Source organism: Cotesia glomerata, linkage group LG4, assembly GCF_020080835.1.
Source record: "Cotesia glomerata isolate CgM1 linkage group LG4, MPM_Cglom_v2.3, whole genome shotgun sequence".
Taxonomy (NCBI): Eukaryota; Metazoa; Arthropoda; class Insecta; order Hymenoptera; family Braconidae; genus Cotesia; species Cotesia glomerata.
Window position 1 is genome coordinate 26,097,218 of NC_058161.1, and position 18,580 is coordinate 26,115,797.

The following is an 18,580-nucleotide window of genomic DNA, read 5'->3' on the forward strand; positions in this document are numbered from 1 at the left end:
CCATATTTTTAACTCGATTTATTTTATTATTTTATTGTTCCTATAGCCTAAGCTCCCTCAGGACCATCAGCAATAATAATACATTGATTTACATTTTTACGTATTATAGTAAAACTAAGTGCAAATTAATTATTAATTAATGAAACGTTCACATACAGCTTTTTAGTGATAGACAGAAAGATCTTATAATTATAAAATATAATTGAATTTAATATCAATTTAAATCAATAATTCAGAGTGATAATTAAAATAATTACAAATAAATCTAAGACGCATAGGTATTCAAAAATTCCAATTGAAATTGAAAGTGAAAATCGAATTTAAATATAATTTAATTTAATTCAAATTTAAGTATCACATTGAAAGAAATGATTGAAGCAAGCATTTTTAAATTCAACCAAATTATCCACAGCCACAGTCTCAGCTGGCAGAGCATTCCAAATTCGTATGCCATGAACTAAAAATGAATTGTCATACATGACACAATTCGCCTGTGGTAGGCGGAGATAGTCCTCTCTGATATCACCTCTACGTAATGCCACCGGTAAAAAATTTAATTTTGAATTTTCCTTATACTGAAAGTTTAGTCCTGGATTACGATGTTACTATTGTAATTTTTCATAGGATTTTTTTTTCGTGTACTTTTGAACACACACTGATCGAACCGAAAATCTTAGAGAAATTTGAAAAATTCACTTTTTCCGAATTTTTTCGACAACGATAACTCACGAACCAATCAACCAATTTTCACGTTCTTGGTGGCGATCGACGTGATTTTTTGGGCTCTAATAATTATTCTATTTCGTCAAAAATGATACAAAGAGAAATCTCGAAGTTCTGTGGAAAAAACACTTTTTTCGAAATTTTTCGTTTTCGATAACTCTCGAACGAATCAACCGATTTTGATGGGACTGGTGGCAATAGACGTAATTTTTGAAGCTTAAGGGCTGATTAGTTTTTAGAATTGATCGGTGAAGCCGTTTAGAAGTTATTCCAAAAAAACGATTTTTTGAAAATTCTATTTTTGAGATTTCTCAAAATCTAGCGAACCGAATCGATTCAAATTTTCACGAAATTTAATGGCAATGACACTCTTTAGATCGCCACCTATTTCGATCTGATCGGCCGAGCTTATCAAAAGTTATGAGGTTTACACACACACTCACAAACACACACACACACACACACACACACACACACACAAGCTTGGCCCAGTTTCCCAGTCTTGGCCAACCCCTGGGTAATCATTGAGTCGACCAAGGCTAGATTGCCCAGTCCTGGCTCAAGTCTGGGCCGCTATTGAATGGCCGTGGCTGGGGGACCTAGTTCTGGCCTAGGCTCGGGTAATCATTGGGCCGGCCAAGGCTTGGTTGCCCAGTCTTGGCCCACGCTTGGGTCACTAATGAATGGCCAAGGCTAGGTTAGCCAGTCTTGGCCCAAGGTTGAGTGATTATTGACACGTCCGAGGCTGGGTTAAACAGCCTGGCCCAGGCATGGACCAATACAGGTACGCCGAAGCTAGGTTTCCCAGTATTGGTCCAAGCCTGGCCCCTTTGTCAACTCTGGGGGTTTCTTGCATGGGAGGGCTCACAATGTGAAAAACGGTGCTTTGAACTTGAAAAGCTTTAATATTAACCAAAATAGATATTTATGTCATAAGGCCGTGAAGTGGCGGTTTTCTGACAGCGACGATATTTCGATATGAGCTTAAGGTTTGTGGCGGGAAGGTTCGAAACGGGCGTAATTTTAACGTCCGAGGCGTAGCCGAGTTACCAAAAAATTTCCACTGAGTAAGGTTCCCCTTTTCCCTCTTTATCCTTTCTTTCCCCAGTTCCCGAATTTGTCTTTAACCCTTTCCCGGCTGAGAGTATAGGTGAGTCTAGGTGTGAGTCGTGTGGGGATAGAGGGAATCAAAGTCCGTTGTAAAGCTGTATAAGAGAAAGTTTAATGTGGTAGTGTAAGCAAGTGCCCCCCTTCTACCATTTTTCCGGCCCCCTCTCTAGAAAACAGACTATAGCTCTCTTACTTCAAGAAGAAGACGTATGACTCAAATTAAGAGTAGGGATTCAAGATCGACTGGGAAAGGTTTAATGACAAATTTAGCTATGAACTGAACATACGACTGAATTACGTTAAAAAATAGATAATAGGTTACAACAATTTTTATGAATTTTTTTTCGAAAACTGAATTCAACAACAAAGAAAATGAGAAAAAAGTTTTTTTGATTTCGTCCATTTTTGACTATGCTATAGTTTTTAAAAAGACATTTAACCTATTTCGTACCGAATTAGCCGTTTTTTAATTTTTAAAACCCTCTGTAGGAAAGGATATAAAAATTGCAGCCAAATCGAAAGGGGCCGGGTACAAAATTGGTCGATTTGGCGTGAAATGCCCCATATATGGATAGATAGATAAAAAATGTTATTTGATCCTGGAGTTCTAAGCTCCTTCAGGACCATCAACATTACATAAAGTTAATAATCTACAAGTACACATTAGATACAGTGTTTGCAATACAATTTGAAAGATTGATGTTAATTAATAGTACTAACATATTAACATATTAATCCATAGGATTAATGGTAATTACATTGATTGCAAGAGAAAAAGTTATAGCAAGCTTGTTGAAAATGTTTGAAGTTGTCAATTACTGTTATGTCAGCCGGTAAGAAATTCCAAATGAAGATAAATTTTAGTGCGAAATATATCTTTGAACAAAAAAAAATTATTGATCAACAAAAATTTTATGTAAGGTAAAGGCCCCAATAGATGCTCATGTACCAGTACATGATCACTCCATGTATTTGTATATCTATATTTGTGAATATAGATATACAAATACATAAAGTGATCATGTACTGGTACTTGAGCAGTTACTAGGGCTCTTACCTTATTGAAATAAATTTTCGATAATATTTGTATATTTTATAAAAAAAATCGTTAATTGGGCGTAAAATTTTGTACCCTGATAGCCACCTTAACCATAAGTTTACTCAAAGTTAATCGCCAACTTAAGTATTAATACAGTCGGTCCCTACGATTGCAGCTTCCCAGTTATTTATAATTTTTTGTAAGATAAAAAAGAATTTTGAAGAAAACGCTCTGCTACATATTCGATTCCTTAATTATCTTTTTCGTAGCAGAACATTTTTTTTTCGAAATTCTCATTTGTTTAAAAGAAAAACATAAAACTGCAATAGCTTTATAATCATTAGTGCAACAAGGATAGTACCACTTTTCGCAGCTAATGCGACGCTACCCAGTTAGCACAGGTTGACCATCAACTAGGTTGATGTTCAATAGTTTACGTCAACTTTATGTTAACTTCGCGTCAACCGCTGCATTTGCAACAGTTTCCCAGAACTTGACTTTAACTTACACATCAAGTTAGCGTAAATCTATTGCCGGAATTTTCCGAAAGGTTCGCTCAAAGTTAACGCAAAGTTGCAGAAAGTTAACGTTAACTTCACGTCAACTGTTATAAGTATAACTGTTGCTCTACTGTTAGCGTAAACTTTACGTCAAATTCCGGCCGCAGGTTTACGTGAACTTCGTTTCGCTTGTGCTAATAGGGTAGAAAAAGAGGAGACCGGCTGTTAATAACAATGTACGGCCGCATTCTGACGACAACTTGGCAGTAAGAGTTGGAGAACAAGGATTACCGCTAACTTTCTTTCATAAGTATAACTTTTTACCAATACAGCATTTTGCAGAAATTTGTGAAACATGTATATTCACCAGTAAATCATTTACCGGTAGTTCTCGGTAACTTATCGACAAAATATCTCCAAATGCATGCATGCTTTATTAATAATAAGTTATATCGGCACACATATAAACTAGTATTATAAAGTGTCAGATACTCCCGAGTCGAAATTTAGAGCCCATTTAAAACCTTCTAAAGTCGGATCTATTTCGGACTTGGGGGCTCAAACTAGAGCCTGTTTCCATGTTTAAGTAGGTCCGGTTTTGGTCCCACAAGCGCTACAAATTTCCGTTTTCGGCGCTTTAGGGTTCAAACTCGGACCTGATGAAAATAAAAATTAGATCTGATTTTGAACCCCTGAGTCCTCTTTTATTGTTATTTTTTTATTAATTAATTTTAATTCCCTTAGTTGCCACGACTGGCCCATGCCTGGTTACCAGGACCGTGCCCTAGTCAATTTTCAAGTCTGCCTCATGCTTTTTGATAAGAAATAATAAAAAAATTAATTTTTTAAGCGTCATTTTTTTTAATTTGATTTTAGATGTAGAGCTAATGCAATTTCAGACTGTTTGACTCTTATTTAAACCTAACTTTCGCTAATCATAGAAATAAAGTGAAAATCACATCCGTCCTATCCGAGATTCGAACCCGAGCCGCGCGCCTTCTAGACCGATACCTAACCCCTACACTATACGACCGATGAGCTACTATACATCTCATCATTCTCATAAGCTAAATATATATAATGATGAAGTGTGACGGTTTATTATTTATATAATTTATGTTATTTAATATCGTATTTTGATGAAAATTAACTATTTTTTACACATGGTTATTAATTTAAAAAAATGCAAAAGTCAAGTCCTTATATTACCTTAGACTTTGTACATTATTCTATGGATTTTCAATATTTTATTATAAATTTTAATATTTAAAATTATCAATATTAAAAATTTAACTGTAAATTAATTAATTTTAATTTTTTTAAAGACCATATCAATTTTGACGATATGTAATTGTTTTGGTTGAATAATAAATTTTTAATTTTAGCATTTGCTAACAAATATTCGTTAAACAATAAATTTTTACAACTTTAAAGAAATTCATTGTATTGAATCAAGACGAAAAATTCTTGAATCAAATAAAATTCACTTAAACCAATATAAATTTCTTAGTTTAAGAATTTTTCTCTTCAGATCAAGAAGAAAAATTTTTTCAGTTAATAAATTTAATTTTTTAATTATTGATGGAAATTTTAATTAAATAATTGATAGAAAAATCAATTTTTAATAAATATAATTTTCGTGTCATTTTGAATTCTCCGAGCTCAAAAATCTGATAGAAGTTTGATAAAACACTATTTTTTGAATTTTTAAACTGTAATAACTTTTGAATTAATGAACCGATTTCTACACGGTTGGCGGCATTCGACGCAGTTTCTGAAGAATCACAAAGAATCTTTCAGTTTAAATTGATCGAAATAGGAATTCCGAAGTAATTCCGAAAAAATACTTTTTTTGGTTTTCTTTTGACAACGATAACTAACTAACGAATCAACTGACTTTGAGCGGGCTGGCTGCGATCAACATGGTTTTTTGATGTTAAGGGGGGAAATACGTGTAGAGGCTTGAAAAAATTCAAAATTTTTTTTTTTCATAAATCGCTTGTAAAACTATTGAAAAATATACAGTTAAAATTTCAGGTCAAAATTATTATTCGTTCAAAAGTTACAAGCGATTTAGTAAGTGCGCTCGGTACAGCGCCCGAGAACATAATTACCTGAACGGAGCGGTCGGTTAAGGTCGAGTAGGTAGTCATTCATATACTTCCAAGTTGACAGAAGTTTTAATAAAAAAATTAAGCACTTACTATGGACTAGCAATTAGGAGAAATGTAAATAGCGTTGAAGACATGAAAAATGAGATATTGGCAACTTATTTCCATATGATATCAACAGATGATAATCCACAACATGACAAATGTCCAAAGGGTGTAGATAGCTGGTGTAAGTGGAACGAAGCTAAAGCTCTGGGGACAGAACCTCCAAAACATGCGACACCTTTGCATCCTGACGTTCAAAAAGCGATTTTTCCAATTTATCAGGATTTATCCCGGGTAGATTTATTGGAGAGATGTTTAGGAGGCCATACTCAAAATGCTAATGAAAGTTTTAATTCAACTATTTGGCGTATGGCCCCTAAACATTTGCATAGTGGTTTAAAAACTATTGAAATTGCTGCATACTTGGCTGCTTGCTTATTCAATGAAGGCAGTTCAAGTATTTTATTAGTCATGAACGAGTTAGGTCTCATCGTTGGGAACAATAGCTTCAATCACGCACAACAATCCGACAGTCAGCGCGTAACCCGTCAGAATCGACGCAGCTCCTTGGACAGTAAAGAAGCCCGAAAAGCACGAAAAGAAAAGCTACAAGCTCAAAATGAAGCATATGAAGCTGAAGAAGGCTTACAATATGGTGCTGGAATAGCTGATTAATTGGTAAGTTGTTTCAATTCGTTTAATACAACTTTATATTAACCTTTTGGCACCGTGGCTTTATTTACCAGTAACAATTTATCGAAACAAAAATTTTTCATAAAAAATTTATCATACAAAAATTTCTCACATGCAAAAAATTCTCACTCAAAAATTTCTTGATTAAAAAAATTCTCACAGAGCAAAAAATTATCATTTAAAAGTTTCTCAAATATTTTATTTTCACTTTATCATTAAAAATTCATAATTAAATAAATATTAATTTTAATAATAATTAATAATACCAAATAAATTTTGACAATGAGAAATATTGCCTTTGTGAAAATATCGAACAAGAAATTATTGCTGATAATTTATGTCGCGAGAAATTATTGCATGAGAAAAAAGAGACGGTCACCTTAACTTTTTCATCACTTATTTTTTAAACGCGTTCTTCTCGAAACTAGTTTTTTCGAACTAGTGTACACTCTAGCTTAAAAAGTTTTTAACCAATCATCTTCAAATTTAGTATATTATTTCTTTACATAATTGTGCTGAATATGAACCTCAATCAGAAGCAATTTTTTCATTTTAATTAATTTTTATACTAAACAATAAACAAAAAAGGTAAAAAAACATGACTTACTTTCACAGCCGTCAAAAAAATGAAAATTTTTTTTTTTTTTTCTTTAAAATGAGGTTCATATAGAAGATACATGTCTAAAAAAAGTTATAATTTTGATGCATTGATTTCAGATAAAAATTATGGCCTCCATGATGTACACCAGTTGCGAAGTCGGACGACAACCTACGAGATGTATCAGCTGATATCTTTACTACTTTTTAAGTTTTATTCTTGTAAATGTAAATTTTTACTCTTCAATATATGTATAAAATAACCCAAAAGTTTGAATAAATAATATTAATTTTTTATACCTTTAAATAATTGATTAAAATCTGCTCGAAAACGGCCATCTACACGTATTTCCCCCCTTAAGGATTTCAACACTTTTGTCTTAATAGATCCATTTTGCCCCCTCCCCCTTCTCTTACTTAATGATTAATTAACTTTAGATTTTCCATTGAATGGCCAAGGCTAAGTTATCCAGTCTTGACCCAAGCCTAGCACACCATTAAATATCCAGAGCTAGATGAGCCATGATGAGTCTTGGTTCAAGTCTGATTCACCAAAGGAACGGCCGAGACTCTTACTCCAAAAAATTAAATATCTCGATAGAAGTAAATTTTCATTAACATTTTTATTGATTAATATGTCAAATGGGAAGATCAAATAATATTGAATCATTTTTTTTCATTCAATATGTATAATTGCACGCTAAAATAATATAAAATGGGTATCTCTCAGCTGAAATAAGTGGCGCTGCTTTCCTAAAGTATCTAAAAATCTTGATCAAATACAAAAATTTATTGTAACAAGTATTTATGATAATTTGAATTAAGAAAAAATGACTTCCACCAAAAATAGAATTTTAAGAATAATTTTTACTTTGGCCAATACAACTTCGGCTTTCCTTCAGGCACCCGAAAATTTTCTTGAGCCAAGAATTTTGTTCTCCAGTCAAGAAATTTTTTATTTTTAATTTTTTATTTTTAGTTTTTAATTTTTAATTTTTCATTTTTAATTTTTAATTTTTTATATCATGAATAATTTAATTGTAGTTAATAAAAATTTATGAAGAGGCTAATATTGACGGACTTGAGGGTTCAAAATCGGACCTCTCGGTGAATGTTTGGACCTGTGGGTTCAAAATCGGAGCTATGGGACTACAGGGCTCTCAGTCGGATCTATTTCGGACTAAAGGGTTCTATATAGGCTCTAAATTTCGACTCGGGCTTTTCATGGACCAGAGCTTTTGTCAGACGCTTTAAAGCTCGATAAAAAATTAATGAAGTTTACTTATTTTTACAAGTCTGATTTTTAAATATGTTATTAAAGTAACTATTACACGGAGAAAAAAGTATTGCTGTTTTCACGATACAGTATAGTGATGATCACGATCCTCCTATGACTATACTTTAGATGTGCATATGCTCGATCTAGTGGATCGTGATTATCACGATCCACATGGATTCGGATATCGAGTGTCTATATTGCTATGGTTTATAGATGATTAAGTTGTCTTTAATTAAATGTTAATTATATTTTATTGCAGATTATTATTTTTTTAGTTTTTTGGTATATTATTGTTATTAACATAAATAAAAATTCCTATTGTAGCTTGATTAGTTTAAAATTTTTGTGTAGATTATGACAGTCAAGAATTGGGTTAGGTTTAAAAATTTTTAAATAATGACTTACAGCAGTTGGACTTTATCTTATATAACTTTTTTTTTTATTGTTACAAATATTATTAGCCTAGAAATTTGTATTATCGAAATATTCATTTAAAAGAGGCAAGTATTTTTGTCATAAGAAAAAAATTTTTTAATGGAATTTTTACTCCTTTATTACTGAACGTACTCCATACAATTATATTTTTTTGTATAAAATAGTATGGGATCAAATCATTTAGGCTAAAGAAGACTTTTATGAAAACAAGAATTTTATTTATTTAATACAATATACCCAGTCAGCATCCAAGTCAGAAAGATTTCAGTATGAAGTCTTTTAAAAAACTTCTTATAGAAGTCCTAATGTGACGTCTTAAGGAGCTCTTTTTTACGAGGTCAGAACTAAGAGCTCTTAATGAACTCATAAGTTTGGAGTCAATTTTCTGACATCTAACTGAGTCCCTTTTTAGTAGATTTTATAGAAATCTAACTATTGCAATGGTCCTCATGACAAAACTTTTGAAAAATTTTGCTATATTCCGACTTAACTCGACGAGCTGAGTCAGAAAATACATATGGTTCAAAAGTTTATATATGTATTATTAGGTATGTATATATATACGATATAACGCGGCTTGTCACTACGATAGCGTCGTCAATTTACAATGGATCTTTACCAAACTCAACATACTTATTCTACAGATAGATACTGAAGTCAAGTTCGAAGATGAGCTTAATCGGTCAAGTAATTTAGAAATGCCATGATTTCAAAATTTTCAAAATCATAAAAATTCATATTTCTTCACTTTCTTACTCGAATAACTTTTGAATGGGATAACTTATTGAAATTCTGTAAAATACATCTGAAAGCTCTTTACGAATTATCTAAGGATAATTTTCTTGAACAAAGTTTATTTTTATTTTCATATGAACAAACTATTTTCAATAAAGTTGATAATATTTAATAATGAATTGTATAATTTTTATTTTTTACAATGAATATCTCTGTAATTTTTAATTAAAAGAAAGAAAATTTTTGGAACAAGTCATCGAAAAAGGTAATGTTTCCTCATTAAAAAAATATTGTAATTATTCAGTAAATTATGACAGAATACTTTGTCTGTAAATGTCACATTCTTTCTTAATTACATCTCAGTGAAACAAATATTTTATTAAAAAATTGTTATCAATGAAATATCATAATTGTCAATGAAGTATGTTAAGTTTGAAAAATCATGGCATTTCTAAATTACTTGACCGATTAAGCTCATCTTCGAACTTGACCTCGGTATCTATCTGTAGAATAAGTATGTTGAGTTTGATAAAGATCCATTGTAAATTGGCGACGCTATCGTGGTGACAAGCCGCGGTCGTTTCCGATCGCAGTAATTTTTGGATTTTTACACTTATTATGAAATCTACTTCCATTTCGACTACCGAATGGTCTTTTTTTTTTGGACTTCTTTTTGAGTTGCGTATAATGAGCTTATAGACATTATAAACAAAAACACAAATTTCTTTTTAATATAAAGCTGTCAAAATCTTATTCATTTTTCATTTATTACTTTCCTGATTGAGAAATTAAATTGAAAATGATTAAAAATAATTCGAATTAAATGATTTAAAACAATTTGAATAGATTAATTTATAGATATACACTTGGCATAGGTTAACTCATTTCTCTTAATCCAGGATAATTAAATTTTTCAAAAATTTTAAATTATATCATGAAGTAATAGGCAATAATGTTAAAATCTGGTTCGTAATCAAACTAATTTAGATAAAATAATAAAATTGGATTCTAATCTGAAAAAATTATGTCAACTTTCTACATTTAAGGAGTACTTTGCATGTATCAATTTTAAACATTTTATTCGAATTTAACGATATCTTATAACTATATACTTATTAATTATTGTTGAATTTTTAATATTCATTAATTTATCTATTAGATTTTATATTGTGAAAAGTAAACAAAATTTATATAGACTATTTAAAAAAATATTACAGGTAGACTTTTGAATATTTTTTAGTATATAAATATTCGTAAAAGTTACTTTTTCTCTATCGATACACAGTATCAAATAGAATAAATAATATAAACAATGATCGCAACATTTCATCACTATATAAACTTAGCTTATAACAATAATGAGATGTGTAACGACATGTCGTTTGAACAGCGTAGGGGGTTAGGTATCGATCTAGCACGCGCGCGACTCGGGTTCGAATCTTAGTTACGGCAATTGCGATTTTCACTTTCTCTCTTTAAACCGACAATATTAGGTCTAACTAAAATAATAAACATTCGAAATCAGCATCGGTGCTTCATGAAACTCTGAATTGTTTTTCATAATTTACTTTTATTATTATTATTATTATTATTATTAATATTATTTTTGTTGTGTTCTTATTATTGTTATCATTATAATAGCGTATAGAGATAAAAAATCATTGATTTGTGCGAGTTCAGAAAAAAGAGCTCTTTAAGAGCTCGTTTTGATGAGTTCTTAAAGTCTACAATAAGCGGCGCATTCGACCTCTTCAGAAGGTCTTAAAGACGTCTTTTAGACGTAGACTCTGACGTCCAAATCAGAAATCTGAGCTCATTCGGAATAACTTAATACGTCATTTTGCTATCTGGGTATAATGTACATTGTTTCTTCTTATCAACGCAGTAGAATTATATACAATAACCACGGACACGACATTAACATAGTTAACATAGGAAGATTTATTTCTTTACTATACCCTTCAAAAATCGACACAAGTTTTTCAAGATTCCACTCCAGTAATTTATCAACAACCCAATCATCCATATCGCTGTTGATATTAATTAACTAATTTATGTAATTATCACTATTTCATCACCAAAATTGTAAACAAATCTACTCGTAAGAGTTTCAAACTTGGTTATGCGTGGCGGCGCTGAAGGCGTCGTGGATCGTGATAATCACGATCCGTTTCGCCGTAGTAAGGAAACGTTTCTTTATGATCGCAATACGTTTTGACATATTCACTATACCATGGAAAGTTCATATAAGAATCCGAAGTATAGAGTATATCAGGTTATAATATTCCGGGAAAAAATGATCAGACATGAACAGGCATGAGTCTTCAGGCCTGATCAGACATGAAAAATGACCATGCCTGATCAGGCTTGAATTGGCCTGATCAGGCATGGTCAGGTCTGAAAGCCCATTGTTACTTTTAATTAATTATTTCGCTTAATTTTATGGATATAGTATTTGATACAGACATACGCAACTCTCTAAAATAAATTAAAATAAAAAAAAAAATGATTACATATAATTATACGACTGTAACACCAGCAGTCACCCATCCAACTACTAACCACGCTCAATGCTGTTTAACTTTGGTGATATCCGTGCGCCTTGAAGTTCCCGCCTGCTGTGCTGCTATTTTTTGTGACAATTCTATGAAGTACATAACGTATCGAATAAGTTTATCATAAATATAATATAAAAATTGATTTTATAATATATTTTGATAGTCCTAATTTATTTATTTAACCGAATCTCATTATAACATCAAATTTATTTAAATAATAAAATAAGTAATGATTTTAATATTAGGCAGGAGCAGAGCAGACTAAAACATTCCATAGGAAATGTAACAAATTTTTTATTTCAAAATTATTTAAACGTAATGAGAAATATAATTTTTCACATTTTGTGATGACCAAAAAAATTTTTTTCGTCAAAAAAAAAATTTTTATCACATCTCTGACTATGCAAGTCTGATCAGATCTACCCCGAAAAAAATGATCAGACCTAACCATGCCTGTTCATGTATGATCACGCCTGATCAGACCTGAGCGTATTTAACCCTTCAGATATGAACAGGTCTGATCAGACATGAACAGGCCTGAGCGTATTTGACGCTTCAGACATGAGCAGGCATGGATAGGCATGATCATGTCTAATTTCAGGCCTGATCATACATGAACAGGCATGGTCAGGTCTGATCATTTTTTCCCGGGACCGTGAAAATGACGATGCTGTTTTGAGCTAATCACAATACTACGTTCACGATCCACTGGATCACTATAATTTTCTATAATTAATGAAAAAAAACGGATTTCCTATTTTTTAGAGCTCTTTCGATTGCCGTTGGTCCCGTTAAAAAATAATAAGTAAAATAATAAGTAATAATAAGTAAAATAATAAGTAATAAGTAATAAATAATCATTTTTCATGTAAATTATGATCCACTTGGTCGTTTGCAAAAATATTGACTGCAAGTATTTGAAACCTGCAATTAACCCCTTAAGAGGGTCAACTTTGAGAGTTGATTTTACCCCTTAAAAATGTTTTTTCGCCGATAAAAAAAAAAATACGTGTCTCTTAGATTTTGACGTAGAATAACATATTTCAGCGGAATCGAAATCGGAGGTGGACACCTGGGAACCTTTCCTTGTTAGCGGGAAGTTAAAAATTTCTTGATTCAAGGGAAAAAAATCTTGAACCAAGACAAATTTACTTGATCCAAAAATAATTTTGTGGCACATTCGATGTCTACACATATGGAAGCTATATCGTATAAACATTTGCTGTATTCTTTGTTGAAAACTGGAAAAAAATGTGAAGGATATTGCAAGTATCCAGGATACGGATCAATGCTACTAATATCATAACAAATAATCCTACTCTTGACTTCAAACTGATGTGGATATTTCCTATTGATGTACAGTCAACGCTCTCTGTATTTGACTCGCCCGTACAGGACCATTCTCTGTATTTGACTCGTCCTTGTCCATAAGAGCTGTGTAAAATCGTCAAGTACAGAGGAAGAATGTGGTCGAATACAGAGAGCGGTCAAATACAGAGAGGTCCAATACAGAGAGCGTCGACTGTAGACAAGTACAACTAGTTGTACACAATCAATATAAAAAATATTAACGCTCAGTTGAATTGAAGAAATTACTGCACAAATTGATTCTACTTGTAAATAGTTTTATTGCTAAGATATTATTTAGAAAATTAGCTCTTATGAGAATAATCCACTTTTAGATATTCAAAAATCATGCAAAACAATCGTAAACTGATGTACATTTATACTTGTACATGTTGTAACGGGTACTTTTTGACGTATTTTTACCCCCGGCTCGATTTAAGCTCGCCGGTGTCCAGGATTCTAACGAGGGTAAATCTAAATTAATTAAACTCGAAAATTTAATTATATTTATCAAAAACAGAACCTCTTTATTCTAATAAACAAAACATTAAATTTATACATTTTACAATAACGGCGATTAATTAAACAAAACCCATACATACACGGCGTTTACTAATATCATTACCGACTTCGGTAATATCATACTCCCGTTGTTTACAAAAACGCGTCGCTAATTCCCTTCCGTCGGCCCTCTGGTGCCCGATTCCTGACGGGTGACTAGTGCCGCCCCGCAGGTCCTACTTCGCGATTCCCAAGGGGAGAGTGAATAAAATCCACCTCGCTCCACCTAATCGGCTGTGGTTGCCACCTTTTGGCTGAAGGCCTCCAGGTGGAGAGTCGCCTTTTCTCGTAGGAGATCAAGTTCACTTACCTGTGGTAGTCCGCACCAGGTAGAGTGGATCCTCTTCTAATTTCTCGGCCAGAAGTCTCTAGACGAGAAATTAGCCCCAGAGAAAGGTTGCTCAACGGCGGATAATTTTCGGGCTTTATCAACCCGAAAATTATTACTAACAGAGAAAATTATTGGCGAATTATCGCCACCTGTCGCTCGCCGTCGAACTTCGGGAAATCCCCGAAAGTTTCTAAGTTTTTATTTAAATTTCCGAAATTAAATATTAAATTCATTCAATACAATTCAACAGATTACATTAATTTCATTCAAATTACATTTTCATACTAATTCATCCACGACACTTAGAAAATAATTTTTATACGAAATAAATAATTTTCGTAAAATTATTTTCCCATACTAAATAGTCGCTGGGACCTAGAAATTGATTATTAATTGGATATTTCGAATTTATTCGAAATATTTCAATCAATTATTAATTTCAGATAAAGTCAATTTTTGTTCTTTGAAAGAACAAAAATTATCACGACGCGGTTTCGCTTATATTAGCTCGGCGATTTTTACCGCGAGCGAACAAGCGACGCCATCTATCGCGACGATGGCGAGCTAACAAAATCCTTTTTTACTTTTCAACGTCGTTTCCAATGATTATTAATAATTAATTAATAAAAAATAAAAATAATAATAACCAATCATAATTAATAATTAACAAAATAATTCAACTCATAAACAAAACTAAAACTAAATACATAAATGCCGTAGCACGGGCAGTCGACGCAGTCGCGGTAGCGGTAGCTTGCTCGGTCCGTCGATGAGGCCCGCGGTGCCGTCGCTCGTCACACCCCTCCGCCTCTCCGCTTATAATACCTTCTTCACAATGTTATCAATGTGTGCGATAGTCATACAATCTTAACTATGTGTGTGTTGCAATTTTCTCTCTGGGGAATTAGAAAATAGGTTAAAAAACACTCGGTACCTAGGAAACATTTAAACGTAAGCTTTACAACAAACGAAGTAATAATAAACATAATAAGGCCATTCGGCATTCGAAATGGAATAATTTAAAACCATCTGACTTAAATACTATATAGATATACAATTTACATAAAGGTAATCATTTTAAATCATCTTTCTGAATCAGGGATATAAACTTTTGAACCATATGTATTTTTTGCTTTAGCTCGTCCAGTTAAGTTGAAATATAGCAGAATTTTTGAAAAATTACGTGATGGGACAAATATAATAGTTAGATTTTTATGAAATCTACTATAAATGACGCGATTATCAGTGCAGCCAGATCGTGGGTAAAGAGTACCCTCACTCAACATTACGCACCATGTTATTCCGCCTAGGGAAGAGGAACTTTTTACCTAGGATCTGGCTGCACTGGTGGTTATTCGTGGAAGTGGATCTTGTAAAATCGGTAGTAGCTGTTGACACGCAAAAATGAAACGACGCGTTTTATACCACCAGCGTCCGAAGGGTTGTTATTAATCTATTGATTCTTGAGTTCCTGGACAAAATAGAATATTTTAAAATATCTCTTGCAGTTTTGAAGTCACTGTGAATTAGACGTAGATAAGCTGAAACTTGACAAATACGGCAGCTTAACGGTTTATAATCGAAAATTGGATAAAACGTTAATAATTATGTGCAATAATATGAGCGTTGAACAATGATGTTGATGAATAAGATTGTGTGGTGGTTAATAACCATGAGTTTACGCGGCGATGGAAAAATATTGGATAAAATTGTATTGCAGAACTCTCAATCTGCTTGGAATAAGATGGTAAGTTCTTCAGAAATAACATATATTAAGAAGGTTAATAATTTCGATATTTTAATACTCGATTCTTTCTGTTTCAATCTCTAATAGAGTGAATTGATAAAATTGTGTTTTTCTGAACGCACGAATCCGGTTGTTATTACTGATGATTTAGTTGACGCAATCTATGGACTTTCACGAGACATTGATCATCCAAATGTCAACGTCATTGATCGCAACTATCAAGCAAGACAAATCACGATATTCAACCGCACCTATCCGACGTATATTCTTTCCGCTAATTCAGCTAGTCAATTGAAAAATCTGTTGCATGTATTGAAGTCGTCGCCGACATGGAGCATTAATTCTGTATTTTTTATTATTGGAACCAACGCAGGATCTTGTGGCGACGCTTCGAAAATGCTCCAAGTTCTCTGGAAATTGAATTTGATTTCAGCATTCTACGTCTGCTACGAGCTGAATGAGTCATCGGCTCTAGGGCCGAGAATTTAGTTTTTTTAAAAGAGAGAGACAGAAGATAGGCATAGCCAAGCTTTCTGATTGGTCATGATAAACAAATTGTTTTTTGTTTTTCGCAATCAAGTGAAGACAGCAGCTTGAAAAAAAAATAAAAATTAGATTGCTAATCCAATATGAAAATATGAAAAATAGTTAAAAAAAAAAAAAAAAACAGGTTGGTTTACAGATGTCAAGCTGCTTGTAAACAAATACAAGTCTGTACTGCTCAGACAAATAAAGAAGGGAATTTGATGCACAGTGTTGTGACTAAAATGTTAAATGAAATTAATTTAAAATGAACAGTGAACAAGCTGGCAATTTCACTGGAGATCGCGTAAAAGAATTACTCCGATCACACTAGTAATTTTTCTGGAGATCGCACTGACGGTCTTTCTGGAGGTCTCGCTAGAATTCTCGCTGACGGTCTCGCTGGAGATCACACTGACGGTCTTTCTGGAGGTCTCGTTGACAGTCTCGCTGGTAATTTTGCTGGTGATCGCGCTGATGGTCTCGCTGGAGATCACGCTAACGGTCTTTCTGAAGGTCTCGCTGGAGATCACGCTGACGGTCTTTCTGGAGGTCTCGCTGGAGATCACGCTGACGGTCTTTCTGAAGGTCTCTTTCCAGATCACGCTGACGGTCTTGCTGGAGATCACACTATGGCGGTCTTTCTGGAGATCACGCTGACGGTCTCGCTGGAGATACCGCTGACGGTCTCGCTGGAGATCACACTGACGGTCTCGCTGAAGATCACACTGACGGTCTTTCTGGAGGTCTCGCTGACGGTCTCGCTGATAATTTTGCTGGTGATCGCGCTGATGGACAAACAAACTTACCCACCAATTCCCGTCTTCAATCCATCCACTCAAGAACTGGCATCTACGTCTTCGCAACAGCACACGCCTTGTGCTCCATGTACAACTCTCTCCTTAACCTATGACAAACAACCTCTCAGCCCATACGCACCAGATTTTACATTTGAATTTAATGCTTTACCAGCCCATTCAATACCACGAACCTTAAATACCCCAGCCTATCAGCCACCCACAAGGAATCGCGCGCATGTGTCCAAGACAGCGACTCAACCTAAAGCACAGTCTGTTCGCTCTCCTTCGATAAAAAGTTTCTTACAATTTGACGTTGCAAAGAGTAACAAACAATCACCTACATCACCTCCGGAATCCTCTCCACCAAACAAGCTCCCTCGCTCGTCACAATTCACTAGTGATTCCTCCGCCTACAAAAGGGACACTTCAACAGTTATGAAGCCGAACCAGGAGGAATTTGCTAGAGATTCAGAAATCTTGAAGACATTGGAAAGGTGGAGAAAGGAGGACAACCAAGCCAAAGAGACAATGAAGTCAGAGAATCTTAGAGAAATCTCTGAAGCCCGTATTGAGCACTCCAACCAGCTAACTTCTCTTCGTGAAGAAAATGCTGTCCTGAAAAATCAAATAAATGATCTAAAAGCACGCGTTACGATACTAGGAACGGTAAACGGTGGATCTGCCTCTGCGGCATACGACGTGTCAACCCAAGCAAGAGCTGACAACTTAGCCCAGCTTAAAAACAATCTGATCAGTGCCAGCATCTCCGCCGTTGACAAATATATGCGTAAGAATAATGTCATTGTTCGTGGTCTTCCTGTGGAGGCGGACAATGCAACTGCTAAATTGAATGATTTTATTAGGGCAAATTTTAAGATAAACAACGCAGTCAAAGACGCTCGGTTGTTAAATTCAAAGAACCCAACCATTATAGCCACTCTTAGCGACGCTAGTGTCAAGAAAACCATAATGGCCAAGAAGAAGCTCCTCAAACCCGGTGTTTACATCGATCACGACCTAACGTACGAGGACGGGGCAATCGCGGCCAAGCTGAGAGCTGAAGCGAGGAAATTGAGAGCTGAAGGCAATTCAGTGAAGATTGGTCACCAGAGAATCTACATAAATGGCACAGGTTTCAAATTTGATTCGTCTCTAAATTCCATCGTACCTTGCACTTCGCAATCAACCAGCATATCCACTTCACCCTCAGCTCCTGCGCAAACATCAACGCACCAGCATTCACCTCAAAAACAGAATTAATGATAACTCCAGCGATAAATACAGTTCACAAGCCCTAGCAGAAGCCATTACCATCACATTTTGGAACATCAACGGTACCAGGAACCTGAATGATCTCAACTTAATGTCATGCAATGCCCTCTGCCTCTCCGAGACGTGGTTAACCTCAAACTGCCTTGTCCCCCCTGCAACTTTTAACAACTGGTCC

At 34.1% G+C, this 18,580-nt stretch overlaps 3 protein-coding genes across 3 annotated transcripts; all 3 read left to right on the top strand.

The window, feature by feature from the left end:
* Positions 1-5,365: 5,365 nt before the first annotated feature.
* On the top strand, positions 5,366-7,077 carry LOC123262493. Its single transcript, XM_044724736.1, has 2 exons — positions 5,366-6,206; positions 6,939-7,077. Exon 1 carries the CDS (start codon positions 5,619-5,621, stop codon positions 6,201-6,203), a length of 585 nt encoding a protein of 194 aa, XP_044580671.1. The 5' UTR covers positions 5,366-5,618; the 3' UTR covers positions 6,204-6,206; positions 6,939-7,077.
* An 8,365-nt stretch (positions 7,078-15,442) lies between these two features.
* On the top strand, positions 15,443-16,300 carry LOC123264020. Its single transcript, XM_044727065.1, has 2 exons — positions 15,443-15,811; positions 15,899-16,300. The coding sequence occupies exons 1-2, from the start codon at positions 15,698-15,700 to the stop codon at positions 16,298-16,300; spliced, it is 516 nt and encodes a 171-aa protein (XP_044583000.1). The 5' UTR covers positions 15,443-15,697.
* An 824-nt stretch (positions 16,301-17,124) lies between these two features.
* On the top strand, positions 17,125-18,406 carry LOC123264022. The gene has a single exon (XM_044727066.1). It carries the CDS (start codon positions 17,125-17,127, stop codon positions 18,391-18,393), a length of 1,269 nt encoding a protein of 422 aa, XP_044583001.1. The 3' UTR covers positions 18,394-18,406.
* Positions 18,407-18,580: the final 174 nt, after the last annotated feature.